Source organism: Argentina silus (assembly GCF_951799395.1).
Source record: "Argentina silus genome assembly, chromosome: 12".
Classification (NCBI taxonomy): Eukaryota; Metazoa; Chordata; class Actinopteri; order Argentiniformes; family Argentinidae; genus Argentina; species Argentina silus.
Window position 1 is genome coordinate 1,089,055 of NC_139666.1, and position 17,945 is coordinate 1,106,999.

Sequence of the window (17,945 nt, forward strand, 5' to 3'; positions counted from 1 at the left end):
ATCATTTGAGGTTATTATTGGCTGTGGTGGAGAATTGTTCTGTGGAATATGGTAAATAACGCACTGATCACTTTCCTTCCTCGTCTGGATCACGTTGCTGTTTCATGACTATTGCCAAATTAAGAAGGTATTACAGGCCATTTTAAAGTCCAGTTATCAGCATAAAATACCACAAAGTACAAACAACACCAAACATCTTATGAAATACAATAATTTATTAAAGCATTTTGTAAATCCAGTTACAAAAAAATCAATTTCAGATTTTTTTTTTATCTCCAAACAAGCAGAAATGTAGTCATAGTAACAGTACAGTCATTAAAAACGGGAAGATTATGGCTTTGGTGTGGCTGCCGGCAGCTGACCAGATAGAAGAGAGAGAGAGAGAGAGAGAGAGAGAGCAGATAGAGAGAGAGAGAGAGAGAGAGCAGATAGAGCGATAGAGAGCAGATAGAAGAGAGAGAGAGAGAGAGAGTAGAGAGAGAGAGAGAGAGAGAGAGAGAGAGAGAGAGTAGAGAGAGAGAGAGAGAGAGAGCAGATAGATAGATAGATAGATAGATAGATAGAGAGAGAGATAGAGAGAGAGAGAGAGAGAGAGAGAGAGAGAGAGCAGTTTGAGCAGATAGAAGAGAGAGAGCGCAGAGCAAGGGGACTGTTTCAGTGATGCTGGGCGCCTGGTGTACACATCATCACCTGGTATACACATCATCACCTGGTATACACATCATCACCATGTATCACACTGTCACTGTGGACTAAAGCAGGCTGACATACGGTTCATGCTTTGCTCTCACCTGCATTCCTCTCGGTGTCTAGTACACACCTGTGTTGCAGGTCTCCTCGTGTCACCTCACAGTGGGTCTTCTCTGCCGTCCTCACTTCCTCATTATAAACATTACCCCATAAATACCCCAGCCCTCCCGCGCCCGATGACACACTCCGTCATGTGACACTAAGAACACCATCCTTCGGTTTCAGTCACAAGACATTTCATTACAATGTTCAGATTCAAATAGCAAGTAAAACAGTTCAATCAAAACACTGGAGTCTAGTTCTATAATCTTGTTTTACAGAAGTAAGCACAGTTTTTGTGGAACCGCTGCTCTGAGTCTTTACTGAGAAACGCCTTAGTGTAGTGGTAATATTAAGCACTGTATGTACTATATGGTTTCTTGTTTTAGTCATTTTTGACTAGTAAAAGGCAAGTGTCATTTTACCAGAGTTAAAACAGTGCTTCTCAGGCACAAGGTTACAAGGTTACACGGCGACCACAGCCACCAAGTCATTCAAACCTGGCCTACTCCACCAGACCCCTGTTCCTGAAAGGCAATGTCTGCACAAAAACCATGACTTAATCTAGAATAATAGATGAACAACAACATGGATGGAAGCAGTGAAACTACTTAAGGCATTTATGTTCAAGGAGGTAAACTCCCTGGGCTTGTGACTACTCTCATATTGCTCATTATCATCAAACCTGAGCGGACTTCCTAATTCTGTGGCAAAATATAAACAAATCACTTCTTCTCAATAATATAAATATATAAAGTATACTTGGATGCCCAAACACTATCAACTCATATATTAAAATAATAACACATTTGACACAACATTCTCGTGAGGGGGAGTTACTCTGCTGAAGGCCTGTGGGTGAGAGATTCTCACTGGATCTGAATCACAAACCTTTGAAACGGTACTGAAACGGTACTGACATCGTAGACGCAAAAGGTACATTTGATGCAACATGTCATAATTGATCAATCATTCGTAATAAGTTGGGGAGCATTGCAGGAAACGTTACCAGAGAACAACACGGTGATCCATGCCAGGGGAAAAAAATCAATTCTAACCGAGTGAAGAAAGCGAAAAGCAGTTTAGCTTTTAGTTCTGGAAGTTCTAGAATGTTCTGCATGTTGGCATGCGCACTGAGAGACATCGCCCCATTCCTTAGAATCAAGTTCATGTCTATAAAAAGGAGAGATTCCCTCTCGTTGGAGTTCGACACATTCGTGAGCGGCGATGAGCAGATCTCCGTTGTCACCCAGACTTCTCTGTTGACGAGGAACACCCCTCTCGTCCTCATGGACTCTTCCTGTTGGCTGTCGGCCGGAGGCGGAGTCCTATGTCCTGTCCAATCACCTGATCCAGTTGGTTCCATAGCTCGACACAGATCTCACACTGCACCGCTTCTTCACGATCATGTTGATGTAGGCTTTCATTATCTTGGCAATCTCTCCCACCTGGAATGACAGAAATGATCCAGTCACCCAACCAAGAGAAGCAAATGAGCAATATGCACAAAGCTGTAAAAAAGTGTTGTTATCGGGGGCGTTCAGTGGCGTAGCACACTAAGGCGCAATATGGTGTGCATCGCAAGGTCCCTGGTTCAATTCCGGCCATCGACATATCCTGCATGTCATCCCTCCTCTCTCTCTCACCCATCCTTCCTGTCAATCTCTACTATCTCTATCCTTCCTGTCAATCTCTACTATCTCTATCCCAATAAAGCAGAAATGCCCTAAAAATATAGATAGTGTTGTTGTCGTGATGGCAAAATGTCTCCGTACTGTACCTGTGGTGTCTCAAAGAACATCTCCCTCTCGTCCACGGTGATCTTGTAGGTGCAGGGCTGCGGAACCCCAAAGAAGATGATGTGTTCGTAGGGGAAGGTCTCCAGGGGCCGGGGCTCCCCTCGCTTGTAGACGGACACGTTCTCCGCACTCACGCTCAGCCACAGGTCGTGAGGGAACCCTCCTTCTTTACACTGTAGGACACACACACACCCAGGCTGGTCAGACTCTGCTACACACACACCCAGGCTGGTCAAAAACCATTGAAAGAGAAGGTGTGTCCAAACTTTTGACTGGCACTGTACCACCCTGTGTGATGTCATCTTTGGGGCCGGTCTTAATGCGTTTACCTCTACATCGAAGAGTGTGGATCCGTAGCCAGGCCACTCCTTGATGAAGTTCATGTACTTGAGCATGGCCTGGTGCTGGTCCAGGCCCTGCAGCCGGGACCACTTCTCCACGATGCTGGCCCGGGTGGCCGACGTCTCCTCCTTCACCCACATTTCCAGCATCTGCTCCTCCTCCAGGCGCTGCTTCTTCATGGAGCCCGTCTTCAGGCCTCGCCGCAGCGTCCCGTCCAGGAAGCTGGTCCTCCGCCGCTCCAGGGTCTGTCCCGCCCCCCCCGCCCCGGCCCCGGCCCCGCCCCCGGTGCCGCCCACCCCCACCTTGGTGAACTGCAGGATGCGGCTACGCAGGCGCCCCACCGGGTAGACGCTGTCCAGGCTCCAGCCCACGCGCGTCTTGTCCCCATGGAGGAACTGCAGGCGCAGGGCGGCCAGGCGCTGGAGGGTCTCCTCCGGGGCGGGGAAGTGGCCGCTGGTCAGGCTCTCGTGGGCCTGGAGAGAGACGGGGGGGGGGGGGGGGGGGGGGGTTGGTGAACTAACTGCAGTGGCTTAGGCTAAACATACTAAAGTCCTGCCCCAGGTCCTGCCCTGGGACTCCCCCACTCAGAAAAAGAATGTTTAAAAAAAGAATGTAACAGTTATCCGGAACTCACCTGTTCGAACATGAAAGCAAACTCCACTCCTTCCTTGGGCATGCTCTCCACATCCAGGAAGCAGTAGAGTTTGAAGTAGAGTCTCCACTGGCCCTCCTCCTCCACCTCCTCACTACCCGACAGCCTGGTGGGAAAAACACGCTCAGTTTCACAACATACAAGCTTTTATTACCACATAACTGAGGAAATTGGTAAGTTATTTTCAGTACTGCATGTCAGGGAGCAAACACTGTTAACTTATTTAGTGCAGAGGGTGAATAAAGTCTCCCAAATGGTCGACATTCTAAAGCGCCAAGGGTGACTTTATTCACCAAAAATGCATCAATGATGATGCTTCATTTAGTAGCCAATCAGAGTGTTGTTAACTGTGTTGTTGTTGTTGCTAGGAAACCCCACAGAAAAGTGTTCCGGAATTATTTGGCAGTTGGTGAGTTAAGTGAGGTACTTCGGCCCTACATTCTACAGTCGTCAGTCCCACCACCACCATTTTGTGGTCAGTCCCACCACCACCATTTTGTTTTAGCAACACTACAGTGACATCAGAGGTTTTATGGATCTGAGAAGAGGCGTACATACTGTAATCATCTGCCAAGCGTGTGTCATCATGACCACTGTGATCTCTACGGGGGCCTTGCTGCGGCGAAGCGCTTACCTCTCAAACTTGGCCAGTACGTCAGCGACAATGACCCGGCTCTCCACAGCCCGGTCCATGGTGTTGTTGTGTTCAAACAGAGCAAACATGTTCCTGCTGTCCTCCATGGCCAGTCCTCGGATCAGCTTCTCCACCACCTGGACACACAAAGGTCACCAAACATCACCTTCTAGCCCAGTTGCCACTGTTTTACCGGAGATTATCTCTATTGGAGCGGCAGGTCGCCTAGAGGTTAGAGAGGCCTGCCAACAATCGGTAGGTTGCTGGTTTGATCCCCACCCCCGGATGTGAGCTGGTGACTGGAGGGTTGCTGGTATCATATCTAAGGTGCCTACCACTGCCGTTGTGCCCTTGAGCAAGGCACTTACCCCCTAACTGCTCCAGGGGCGCCGACAACATGCAGACATGAGCAGAGCGGCCAGCCTACCTCTCCAGCAGTGGTGTGGGAGTTGATGGAGATCTTGCAGGAGCCTCCTCCGTGGCAGTACACCGTGGTGGTCATCTCCTGCCTGGTCAGCAGAGCCGCTATCTCCTCCTGGGAGGGCACATACTCCCTGGCCTTCGTCCTCTTCAGAGACTCACCGATGAAATGGGCAAACATCTCAATCTCCGACCCAGGGAACAGCTCCTTAATCCTGGAGGAGAAGCAGCATTCAGACCAGGAGAAGTTTAGTGTGTTGAGCAGGGTGGAGAGTAGGTTAATCAACGGTTCTGGCAAGAGGAAATATGGTTGCTGCTATTAATAATATTATAAATAGTAATATATATATATATATACTATATATACTATACGGTCAAAGGTAATCATTGTTCTAAATCAACGTCTGAAAATAAGGCTCCATGGGGGGGCACATACGTTGCCTGTGGGGCAGCAAGTTGCTCAATGTTAGTGAGGTAGACCAGCTGTGTGTGTGTGTGTGTGTGTGTGTGTGTGATTATGTGTGTGTATTCCATTCCATTCTACTCTATTTTGTAGCTCTGCATTTTTCAAAGCAGCTCAGTAAAAAAGTATAAAGTAAAAAGTAAAAAAAGTATAAAGTAAAATGACTGAAGGGACCAGTGGAGTCCGGTACCTTTTGAGGTGGAACTTGAGGTAACGCAGGATCCCCCGGCTGGGCAGGAAGGTGCAACTCATGCAGGTGAGGAGGTGCCAGTGGGCGTGATTGGCCGTGCTGTTGGGCTGAGGGACGTGATTGGTCTGTTTGATCAGCTGACAGTAGACCTCGTCCCTGAGTGGCCGCAGGTCCTGGCAGGTCTGCAGGGTGCCCTGGATGATGGGCACCGGGTCAGAGACCGTCTCCATCTCCTGCAGGGAGTTGAAGATCTTCACCGCCTCATCCTGCAGGCTGGCATAACCCTTCTCCTTTTGCACTGTGGCACAGAGAGAGAGGGGGAGGGAAGGAGGGAGAGAGGTAGAGAGAGATGGAGGGATCGAGGGTAGGGTAGAGAGAGGGAGAGAGGTAGAGAGAGATGGAGGGATCGAGGGTAGGGTAGAGAGAGTGAGAGAGAGAGAGAGAGGTGGAGGGAGAGAGGGTAGAGGAGAGAGAGAGAGAGAGAGAGAGAGAGAGAGGTGGAGGGAAGGGGGAGACAAAGACAACAGAGGTTCTGTATTAGGTAAGTCATGACGGGCGCCACTTCTATTTCTGTCAGATGAAGCGGTGTGCTTCTACGGTGCTGCCATGGTAACAGCAGGACGTGAACTCACAGTGGACGTTGATGTCTCCGTAAGGCAGAGGTAGTAGCGGGGAGTGCAAAGGATGCTGGGTATATCTCAGGATGGGGTTCCTCCAGTAGGTCTGCTCCACAGCCTCCACGTTCAGACTGCTCTCCTGGAGACAAACACAGGATCAGGGTTCGGCTTGTAATGCCTTGGTGAATAGGCTAACTAGCATGACACAGGATCAGGGATCGGCTTATAATGCCTTGGTGAATAGGCTAACTAGCATCACACAGGATCAGGGATCGCCTTATAATGCCTTGGTGAATAGGCTAACTAGCATCACACACCGTCGCCTAGCTAGCAGACCCGTATAGGATGAACTACACACAATATAACACTCTTACTAAAACCAGTGGAAAAACGTTTTCCAGTATCATGGTCATACTGGAGTATGAAGAAAAGCCAATCACGGCACGCCACACAGGTGAATGAAGAGGAACAGAGGTTGAAAAGAACTGCCAAAGAGTTCCGGAACACTCACCACCTAGAGTGCCAAGTGTTCTATGTGGTGTTTACCTAGCAACAACACTCTGATTGGCTACAAAAGGAAGCATCATCATTTATCCCATTTCTGGTGAATAAAGTCACCCGTGGCACTCTGGAATGGTGACAATTTGACTTTATTCACCCTAAATGCACTAAATGAGTTAAAATGGAGGAGGCAAAAGCCTGGGAAAAAAAGGAAATTCACTCCTTCCACACACAGCGAGCTCGGGCCCAAGTACCTCACTTGTAACTACAGTGCCTGTCCCTGGCCACAAGCAGAGGCTGCAAAGGTAAACGTCTCCACAGCTGGAACGCACATGGATGACATCTCAGCTGCGGTCCCATCGTTAACCAACTCGTAATTAAATGTTGTTAATCAAGTCGTAAGATCAGATGTAGTAGTAGTAGTTCTAACCTACATAGATCATACGTTACCGGATCTGACCTCAAATGTAATCAACTAACTGCAGTGTGACGAGGGAGGTGGTCCTGGCCGTACCTTGATGTCCCTGATGAGCTGTTGGGTGGGGGTCTCGATGGGGGCCTTGCTGTCGATGGCCCCCTGTATGGCCGACGCCCACCGCATGGCCTCGTTCAGCAGCTTGCTGTAGAGGCGGTAGGAGTGTTTACGTCCGTGGATGATGATGTTCCAGTAGCCTGAGGGGGGTGTCAGGGGAGGGGGGTGTCAGGACACAGAGAAGCCCAAGTACAGTACATGTTACCCCTTGTTACCCCTGTACCAGTTCTCTCCTGTTAATAAATAATTTAAAAAAGCCCCTGGTGTGAGCATTGGTTACTTTGTCTTATGATGACTGTTGGATAGATGATTTACTTACTTAAACAAATGAGTATTTGTTGTAAGTCGCTTTGGCGTCTGCTAAATGCCATAAATGTAAATGTAATGAGACCCCAGGAGCACTGAGCTAGCTAAGAGGCCAACAGGGGAGGCTGGTGGAGGCAGATATCGGAGGACGGGCTCATTGTAATGCATGGAATGGAATGAGGAATGGTGTTTGATACCCTATCCAGGCCTTGCAGACCTACACGTGTCTTCGTTGAAGGGCCTCTGGCATGAACGTCTACAGTGACATGCTGAAGGTCTCCCATCTTTAATGGAGGTCAATGTTGACCTAGCTGAACTAGAACACACACACACACACACACACACACACACACACACTCACACCACACACACGCTCACCGGTCTCCTTGAAGACCTTCTCGTCAGGCTGCACCACAGAACACAGGCTGTTGAGGACCAGGGTGCCCAGCTTGGAGGCGCTGCGTTCAGAGGACTTGTAGTAGTCCAGGGAGTTGAGGGTCAGGACGAACCAGCGTTTCTTCAGCTTCAGAGAGCTGCTCTTGGCTCCAGACTTCATCTCCTTATGCAGCCAGCCTGTAGAGAAGGAAGGACACACACACACTGAGATGAAGTTTAAAACTTAAACTAGTAGGATCTAGTCACTTGGCGTTTAAACACTTGGTCGATGCAAATATCACAGATTTGTGTAACTGTGACTAGGACAGCTGTTTTTAGCTCCGACGTTTGTGTTTCTATATGGAACTGAAACTTTGTTCCCCCTGCTGCTGTTGAAACACGTCTCTCTTGAAAAAGAGATTTTATCTCAACGACAACACAGGAGTCTGACACCAACCTCTGATAAGTCTGAGAACCGACATGCAGTCTGACACTAACCTCTGATCACCTCTGACGCCAACCTCTTTTTTTTTATTATATGTTTTTAGGGCATTTCTGCTTTATTGGGATAGAGACAGTAGAGATTGACAGGAAGGATGGGTGAGAGAGAGAGAGGAGGGATGACATGCAGGATATGTCGATGGCCGGAATTGAACCAGGGACCTTGCGATGATATGGTATGCGCCTTAGTGTGCTACGCCACTGAGCGCCCCGACCTCTGAGAAGTCTGAGAAGCGACATGCGGTCTGACACCGACCTCTGACGAGGAACTCCTGCCCGTCGATCCTGGAGTCTCCCTTGGGCTTCTGCAGCAGGCCGATCCAGTGGTGCATCTCCTCCGGCAGGTCCGTGTTGCAGTGGATCACCCGGTTGGCCGTGATGATCACGAACGAGTTGGGTCTGGAGGGATGATGGGTCAGATGATGAGATACTGCATACACACACACACACACACGCACACGCACACGCACACGCACGCACGCACGCACACACACACACACACACACACACACACACACACACACACACACACACACACACACACACACACACACACACATGCCCATAGGACAATCGTAGCAACAACACCACAGACAGGGTAATTGTGATTGATGATGATTCCTGGCGTGGTGAAGACATAATCACTGTGTGATCATATCAACCACCAAATCAAGTTTCAACAAACACAATTAATTCAGTCACTAATCCGATAATTCCTCACCTGTCAGGGTTGTCGGAAGCACAGACTGAGTCGATCAGCCCCACATCCAGAGTCCCCTGGAGGGATATTTGGGTTGTTAGAGGCTCCAGACTAATGAATATACTACGACTATTGAAAATGGTGACTGTAAAGCTCAAACTCTACGAAAATATGAAATGCTATGATGTGATATGGTATCAGGGGAGGCCGGTGGAGGTAGAAATCGGAGGATCTTTGTAATGCATGGAATGGAATAAGGAATGGTTTGATACCGATTCCAAATTCTATTACAATGAGCCTGTCCTCCGATTCCTACCTCCACCAGCCTCTCTCTGTGTGGTACACATGGATGATATGGAGGGCGTGGCGTGGCGTGGGACTGACCACTGCGTTCTTGGGGTTGGCCTGTTCATGGTGCATCTCCATCAGCTGCTCTGGGCTGCCGCTCTGGACCCGACTCAACACGTTGAACCAGCCACTGGGGGAGGGAGAGGGAGAATTAACCACCCACACACACACACACACACACACACACACACACACACACACACACACACACACACACACACACACACACACACACACACACACACACACAGTCATGCAGTACAACACACAGTGCAGAGCACAAGTCAACCACTAGGGGGAACTAAACATCCACACATTATTTTCAAAGGAAATTCATCAGCAATAGAAATCACACAAACCTACAGTGTGTTTACCATGACAGATAAGAAGAATACTGATTCTGTCATTTCATGAGGCTTGGCCAGAGCTTCAACTATCTGATATCGTCTGTAGCATATAAGACATAACAGTACTACTAAAGTAGTGTAGTATGTAGTAGTATCAGGGGAGGCAGGTGGAGGTAGAAATCGGAGGACGGACTCATTGTGATGCATGGAAAGGTGTTAGCATGTTTGATACCATTCCTCATTCCGTTCCATGCATTACAACGAGCCCGTCCTCTGATTTCTACCTCCACCAGCCTCCCCTGAGTAGCATGTACACAGTAGTACTATTGTCATGTCTATGTGGTAGAGTAGGGTTAGGGTCACGTTTAGGGTTAGGGTTAGGGTTTAGGGTTAGGGTTAGGGTTAGGGCCTGGATAGGGGTCTATATCCTACCTGGCGTCCTCTGGGGTCTCTGCGTAGATGTGGTAGGTCCTCTCATCAGTCACAATGTTCAGGGCATTCTCCTTCTCATGGTTGTCCACTATTTGCCTGTCAGAAACAACCCATGGTCAACCACCACTCAGAGAGAGACAGCACTTAAAAACCCTTCTGTACCTCCCATTAAACACAGTCGTCCCCAAGGGGCAAAATGCATATTAGAATATTTGAAAAATATTCATATATTGTGCTTGATTTTCTTGTCAGGCATTTTCTTGTCAGGAATCCCTGGTCTGCTGTTTAGAAGTGACGTTTTGAATTCTAAATTCCACAAATAAGCATGAAAGATGAAAATTTAATTGGAAAGAGCTGGCAGCAAGAGGCAAAAGGTGAGCTGTCAGTCAGAGAGTTCCATCAGAGGCGAGTTATCAGTCAGTTCTATCAGAGGGTTAGGGTTAGGGTTAGGGTTAGGGTTAGGGTTCGCCACCAGGCTCTTACTTGGCCGAGCGGACGTCGATGGTTCCCTTCAGCTTCTCCTCGCTGTCGTTCTCAAAGTACATGAGCTTGGAGTCCCGCAGGACGAACCAGCGCATCTTCCAGTTGCGGCGGGACAGCGTGGACATGCCGCCGCCCTTCTTGTACAGCCAGCCCGACTTCAGAGAGTCCTGCTTGGCCCGGAACCACAGGAACGTCTCATCCTTCAGCACACACCACCGCCGCCGCCACGGGATCATCAGACCCCCTGAGGGAGGAGGGGGGGGGGGGGGGGGAAGGGGGAGGGAGAGGGGGGGGAGGGAAAGAGGAGAGAGAAACTCAATAAAGATGTTGCAATTCAGTAATTTGGTATCAAAGACTGAAGGAATGTTATGTTCAGCACACACAAGCTAAAAGGTCTGTTACCAAACTGACCATTTTGATCTGGAAGAAAAGCCCTTGAGATCCCTGTTCTCACACGGCGTCTTACATGCTCCATATGACACTAATATGATAGCAGCTTGAAACTAATATCAAATTGGACTTGAACTCCATAATTTATGCAACATTCTGGGAATCCAATCTATTGAGAGTTGTTATTGTCAGATTGTGTTGGTTGGCCATGCAGAGGACGACTCTACACCAACAGACACCGTCAGAGGACGACTACACCAACAGACACCGCCTTCAGTGGTGCATGAAACCCCTTCAGCCGACTGTACATGCCTGTTGACCAGTGATTTGGCAAACCCACTCACCCCTGTGGCCTGGGGCGGTCCAGTGGTCTGGCACTGCAGCCTACAGTGCACACACATGCCCATGTCAGCATGGGTTAGAACCCGGCCTGTGCCCTGCTGACATACCCTCTCCTCCTTACCTTCCTGTCTCTCTATCCAATAAGAGTGGGACTGCCTCACTCAAAAAAATAACCTTTAAAACCCCTGACTCACCCTTCATGTAGAGGTAGCTGTGGAAGTACCCCCCACTCACCCTTCATGTAGAGGTAGCTGTGAAAGTACCCCCCACTCACCCTTCATGTAGAGGTAGCTGTGAAAGTACCCCCCACTCACCCTTCATGTAGAGGTAGCTGTGAAAGTACCCCCCACTCACCCTTCATGTAGAGGTAGCTGTGAAAGTACCCCCCACTCACCCTTCATGTAGAGGTAGCTGTGAAAGTACCCCCCACTCACCCTTCATGTAGAGGTAGCTGTGAAAGTACCCCCCACTCACCCTTCATGTAGAGGTAGCTGTGAAAGTACCCCCCACTCACCCTTCATGTAGAGGTAGCTGTGAAAGTACCCCCCACTCACCCTTCATGTAGAGGTAGCTGTGAAAGTACCCCCCACTCACCCTTCATGTAGAGGTAGCTGTGAAAGTACCCCCCACTCACCCTTCATGTAGAGGTAGCTGTTGTATGTTGTATGTTGTATGTGTATGTTGTATGTTGTATGTTGTATGTTGTATGTTGTATGTTGTATGTGTATGTTGTATGTTGTATGTTGTATGTTGTATGTTGTATGTGTATGTTGTATGTTGTATGTGTATGTTGTATGTTGTATGTTGTATGTTGTATGTTGTATGTTGTATGTGTATGTTGTATGTTGTATGTGTATGTTGTATGTTGTATGTTGTATGTTGTATGTTGTATGTTGTATGTGTATGTTGTATGTTGTATGTGTATGTTGTATGTTGTATGTTGTATGTTGTATGTTGTATGTTGTATGTTGTATGTTATATGTTGTATGTTGTATGTTGTATGTGTATGTTATGTGTGATGTCTCTATGTCTTAAGCTACTTGGAACCTGAATTTCCCCTAGGGATAAATAAAGTTTCTATCTATCTATCTGAAAGTACCCCCCACTCACCCTTCATGTAGAGGTAGCTGTGGAAGTACCCCCCACTCACCCTTCATGTAGAGGTAGCTGTGGAAGTACCCCCCACTCACCCTTCATGTAGAGGTAGCTGTGGAAGTACCCCCCACTCACCCTTCATGTAGAGGTAGCTGTGGAAGTACCCCTCACTCACCCTTCATGTAGAGGTAGCTGTGGAAGTAGGGGGGCCCGCCACCATTCAGCAGGTTCACCCTCCCGTTGGAGACCTCCTCGTCCGTGTCCACATACCCGTCGTTGTCTGTGTCACTGTCGATGAACTGGAAAACACATCACACGTTGTTCATTATTAGACAGATAAAGGTCTCTGTTTAAAGGTGCAGTCTGCAGTTTCATTTCTGGTAAAACATTTATTTTTAAAAAGAGCAGAAATGAAAAAAGGTTTTGACCCAACAGGGCTGAGTGGGGGAGGGTCTCAGATTGCACCCTGAAATATGTCTCATGTGTTTGTTCAGTTCAGAATCCACAGGCGATATCTGTCCATGTACCTGCCAGTGCTTGTGTCCCTGAGTTCAGCTGTGAGAGCTTTCCTGAAACGTACGTTCAAGAATGAACAAGTTTCATTCTTGTGAAGAGAGAGAAAACAGTCAAGGGAGTCAACTTCCTAAATCTGCTTTTCAATGCCCTGGGGCCATGCCTCTCTCTACTCGTCCCCTTCTTTCTCCCGAGCAAGATCTGTATTTTCTTTTAAATCTTAAAACTCGTTTTTATAGACAAGCCTTTAATTAACGCCGCCTTTTCTACGTATATTTAGTTTTTATTTGCTAGTATTTTTTATTATCTAGTTTTATCTGCACACTAGTAAAGCAATTTGTAAAACTGTTTTAAAAGTTATATAAATAAAGTTGACTATTACTATTACTATTCTCTGACAATGCCCCCCCCCTCCCCCCTCCCTTCTCCCCCATTCCTCATCACGTCTGCTGTCCTTCCAGGCTCTCACCTCCTGATTGACAGGATCTGGGAACAGACTCGCAGACACTCACACACCACGGCCAAAAACACATCGCTAAAGTATTCCACCGTAATAACTCAAACCATTAACATGAAATTAGTGTTGTGACAAGGTTACAGCAGATTCCTGCTTGAAGGTGTGCTGTGGACCCAGCCCAAAGCATGGCTCTGTGACAGCCACATCCAGGAAGGTGTGGTTTGTTCCAAACCTGTGCAGCAGGACAGCAGTTGGCTTTACAGTAATAACACCCTCTATAACTGACCAACCCTAACCCTTTATAACTGACTAACCCTAACCCTTTATAACTGACTAACCCTAACCCTTTATAACTGACTAACCCCAACCCTCTATAACTGACCAACCCTAACCCTTTATAACTGACTAACCCTAACCCTTTATAACTGACTAACCCCAACCCTTTATAACTGACTAACCCTAACCCTTTATAACTGACTAACCCCAACCCTCTATAACTGACCAACCCTAACCCTTTATAACCGACTAACCCTAACCCTTTATAACTGACTAACCCTAACCCTTTATAACCGACTAGTTTCAAGTCCGTTTTGGTGTTCTAGTCTGCACTTTGGAGACGATATTTTCAGTGACCTGATCTGTATGAAGCCAGTCTTCTACCAGTAGTAACACAGTAATACATACTAGTAATATGATAGTCATTACATGATATATTATTACATTTTAATTGCATAACAATGGAACTGAGTGCTCCTTGTTGGTATCAAACAGGAGTCATAGTAACTCCTCACCGAGTCAGAGCTCCCCCTGAAGGAGTCCAGGCTGTTCTGGGTGCAGGAGGACTTGTGTAGCACCTCCTCGTCGGTGGCGTGGCCGTCGTTGGTGCTGGCGGCGTCTCCGGAGCTCCCCTGCGCCTCCTCGTACTCGTCCTGGTCGTAGTCGGACTCTGTGTCTGGGAGGATGCTGAAGGAGGAGGCCTCCTCTGGGCCTGGGGGGGCCGGGGGGGCTGGGAGGGCCTTGTGGGAAGACCGTCTATCCGCGTTGGTGAGGACTGGGACTGGGCGGGGAGGCGGGGGTGCGGGGGTGTAGGTAGGGGGGGCTGGGATGTAGGTAGGGGGTTCTGGGATGTAGGTAGGGGGGGCTGGGATGTAGGTAGGGGGGGCTGGGATGTAGGTAGGGGGGGCTGGAATGTAGGTAGGGGGGGCTGGGATATAGGTTGGGGGGGCTGGTATGTACGTAGGGGGGGCGTGCGTGGGTCCATTTTGGGCGACCACTGGCGGTCGGTTTGCGGTCGAGGGGGAGGAGGACGACACCAGACCCTCGGCGAAGGCCGGCGGGGGGGGGGGCACGCTGGCGAAGATGTCCTGGTCCAGGGGGATCTCGGCCGGGGGGGGGAAGTCCGGGAGGGGGACACTGCAGCACTCGTCCTCGGCGCTGAAGCCTTCGTCCACCTCCTCCTCCTCCTCCTCCTCCTCGGCCAGAGCCAGCGGGGCGGTGGACGGGTCGTGGAGGTTCTCCTCACTGGAGAGCGACTGCTCCAGGCCGCCGAAGTCCAGGAGGTCCAGGAACTCGGTGGCCACGCGGGACGCCTCCTTCTCCAGGCGGTAGATCTCTGCATCCCTCCTCTGGCGAAGCTCGTCCTTGGAGCCCCCGCCTCCTCCTCCTCCTCCGATGTCGTCGTCCTCCCCCAGCATGGAGACCCCATCCTCCCTCTGCTTCTGCAGGCGCTCGATCTCCCTCTCCAGACGCTGGATCTCCTCCATCTGACGGCTCTCCTCCTCCGAGGTGTGGCCGGGCAGGCTGTGGGACAGGGACACCTCCTTCTGACGGCTCTCCTCCTCCAAGGTGTGGCCGGGCAGGCTGTGGGACAGGGACACCTCCTTCTGATGGGAGACGGAGGAGGAACAGAGGGATGTCAAAGTCAAACGAAAGCTGTGTTCAGTTTGTGTCTTGGACTGGAACTCATCGGTAAATGTATTGTAGCAATCACTTATTCCGGTTATGTACTTTCATTCATAATTCATACTCCGCATCATTTCATGCATAATTCATTACTCTGCATCACCTCATGCATAATTCATACTCTGCATCATTTCATGCATAATCATACTGTGGTCAATATTAACGTACTATTGTCAATACCATCTTCTGTAGGAGTTAACTTGCGTGAATATATGAAGAGATGAAATTACCTTTGGGCAAACAGAGTTAATCTCCAGTGAGTTCCTGAGAAAGAGGGATAAAATGAAGCAATTTACATAAAGAGAGAATATTGCCCTCAGATACATTTGTAGAACTTGTAGAACTTGTAGAACTTAGAAGGTGTTTCTGGAGTACCTGTTCTTGGCTGCAGCCCTCAGCTCCTCCTCCCTCCTCCTCAACTCCTCTTCCTGCCGCGCCCGCAGAGCCTCTTCCTCCTTCCTCCTCCTCCTCACTTCCTCCTCCTCCCTCAGCCTCTGCCTCTCCTCCTCCTCCTCTCTCCTCCTCTTCTCCTCCTCTATGCGCCTCCTCTCTTCCTCCAGCCTCCTCTTCTCCTCCTCTATGCGCCTCCTCTCCTCCTCCTCCCTCTTCCTCCTCTCCTCTTCCTCCTTTCGTCTCTTCTCTTCACAGAGGTGGCGGTAGAGTCCGCGGGCCAGCTGGCCGCGGTGGTGCTTCTGGAGGACGAGGGCGGCGGTGCGGAGCCGGAGGAAGACCCGTCTCCAGTAGTGGGCCCGGTAGTTCTTCTGGATGGTCACGGTGCCGGCCAGGACCTTCTTATAGTGCTTCCTACAGGGAGAGGAACCAGAACACAGAGACAGAGTCAGACGGCTCACTGGCAGGAGCAGAACACGCTCCTGGTCCTGTGTGTCAGAGTATACACACACACACACACACACACACACACACAGACACACACACACACACACACACACACACACACACACACACACACACACACACACACACAGACACACACACACACACACACACACACACACACACACACACACACACACACACAAACACACACACACACACACACAAACACACACACACACACACACACACACACACACACACACACACACACACACACACACACACAGACACACACACACACACACACACACACACACACACACACACACACACACACAAACACACATGGAGATGGAGATTTAAGTCGACGTTACCTACTACATCAGCATGTGTGTGACCATAGAAACACTGAACAGTCCTGGTTTATATTTGGAGGTAAAGGACAAGCCTTAACTTGGAAGACATTCAGATTTGACAGGACTCTCAATGTACAACAACAAGCTCAGCGTCAGGACTTGACACATTTGACGTTCCGTGCAGAAACAGACTGGCTGGGATATTTATTCAGCATCCAGGTGCACCACTGCTCAGGTTTGTGGTGTAGCAGGTCACATGATCCCTGTGTCGCAGCTACGTCAGAAAAAAAGGGTTCCAAAAAACCTTTTGTAGAACCTTTATGGTTTGCATGTAGAACCCTTTTGGGTTCCATTTAGAACCACCTGTGGGAAGGGTTCTACACGGAACCCAACAGGGTCCTTGAAAGGGTTCTGTTCCCACAGCCCAAGAACAATCCTTCCTGGTTCTGGCCGGTACCTTTGTCTCTTAGCACACAGGAGCGCTGATCCAGAATCAGTTTTGCCTTTTTAGATGGTGATGAATAAGATGATACAGACAGGCCTGAGATCAGCTCTCCTGGTGTGAGATGCTTTGTGGACACGGGTCCTGGTCCCATTTGAACACCCACCAGATCTCACAGGTTAAATCCAACCACATCTCTGCTGTGTTATCTACTGTGTTCCAAACAGCCTCCCTCTTCAACCACACTGTCTCTCTCCCATAAGATATACAGCTGGTCAAATAACGAAAGACTATTGGCTGGTAACAGAGCTGTCCTAGGTAATAAGTTGAGTTTGCGTTGTGTCAGTCAGTGTGGTGGTGTGGTGAGCTGGAGGGGGGGGGGGGGGGGGCAGCTGTGTTTAGCTCTGTGACTGAGCCCCCTCGCCCACACAGACCACCCACCATGGACCGCCTGCCTCTGTCCAGTGATCTCTCCATGACCACGGGTGGGATTGAAACCCTCCCTACTGTCCCTGTGTGTGTGTGTGTGTGTGTGTGTGTGTGTGTGTGTGTGTGTGTGTGTGTGTGTGTGTGTGTGTGTGTGTGTGTGTGTGTGTGTGCGTGCGTGCGTGCGTGTGTGTGTGTGTGTGCGCATGTGTATGTGACCTTGTATACAACATGAAGGGGACTTCAGCAGGTCCCAGTGAAGGCTAATTTACACCCCAGGGGTGTCCATGCATGTAGCTGCCTGAATCACAGTGATTAATGCGCCCTCTGTCCCTGGGTGGGAGGCCTCTGTCAGGGCTCTGGGATATCATGCCCGCCGGCGGTCCGCTAGGATTGGTTTTAGTGTTGTATATCAGGTCTCATGTAAACAGCCATGTGAGTTTCCCAATAAACTTCAAGTTGAAGTTGACAAAACATTCTATTCAATAAAATATGACATCAATAGTTGGTGGACCATGGACTGTTACTGCCTTAAACATTTTCAAAACGGTCAACTCTTGACAAGATAATCTATTGTATGAATCATTCGTATTTCATTTGATTATCTGCATTATTTGAATATGAAAAGATGGTATATAAATAAAGCCATGCCAACCACCGCTGGTTGACGTCTGACGATGACACTAGAACGACA

The 17,945-nt window shown here is 49.1% G+C and overlaps 1 protein-coding gene across 1 annotated transcript in view; it reads right to left on the reverse strand.

Moving 5' to 3' along the window:
* Positions 1-217: 217 nt before the first annotated feature.
* Positions 218-17,945, reverse strand: part of myo10l3 (myosin X, like 3) — a gene marked incomplete at its 5' end in the record, with an annotated part of 49,003 nt that continues 31,275 nt past the window's right edge. Inside the window, 19 exons of the mRNA XM_083682029.1 lie at positions 218-2,237; positions 2,570-2,761; positions 2,918-3,403; positions 3,565-3,688; positions 4,217-4,353; positions 4,644-4,851; positions 5,290-5,587; positions 5,922-6,045; positions 6,922-7,079; positions 7,624-7,818; positions 8,378-8,520; positions 8,843-8,898; positions 9,206-9,299; positions 9,949-10,044; positions 10,432-10,675; positions 12,434-12,557; positions 14,020-15,111; positions 15,421-15,454; positions 15,566-15,994. Coding sequence (XP_083538155.1) covers positions 2,133-2,237; positions 2,570-2,761; positions 2,918-3,403; positions 3,565-3,688; positions 4,217-4,353; positions 4,644-4,851; positions 5,290-5,587; positions 5,922-6,045; positions 6,922-7,079; positions 7,624-7,818; positions 8,378-8,520; positions 8,843-8,898; positions 9,206-9,299; positions 9,949-10,044; positions 10,432-10,675; positions 12,434-12,557; positions 14,020-15,111; positions 15,421-15,454; positions 15,566-15,994 — 4,339 coding nt within the window. The 3' untranslated portion in view covers positions 218-2,132. The remainder of the gene's footprint in view (positions 2,238-2,569; positions 2,762-2,917; positions 3,404-3,564; positions 3,689-4,216; positions 4,354-4,643; positions 4,852-5,289; positions 5,588-5,921; positions 6,046-6,921; positions 7,080-7,623; positions 7,819-8,377; positions 8,521-8,842; positions 8,899-9,205; positions 9,300-9,948; positions 10,045-10,431; positions 10,676-12,433; positions 12,558-14,019; positions 15,112-15,420; positions 15,455-15,565; positions 15,995-17,945) is intronic.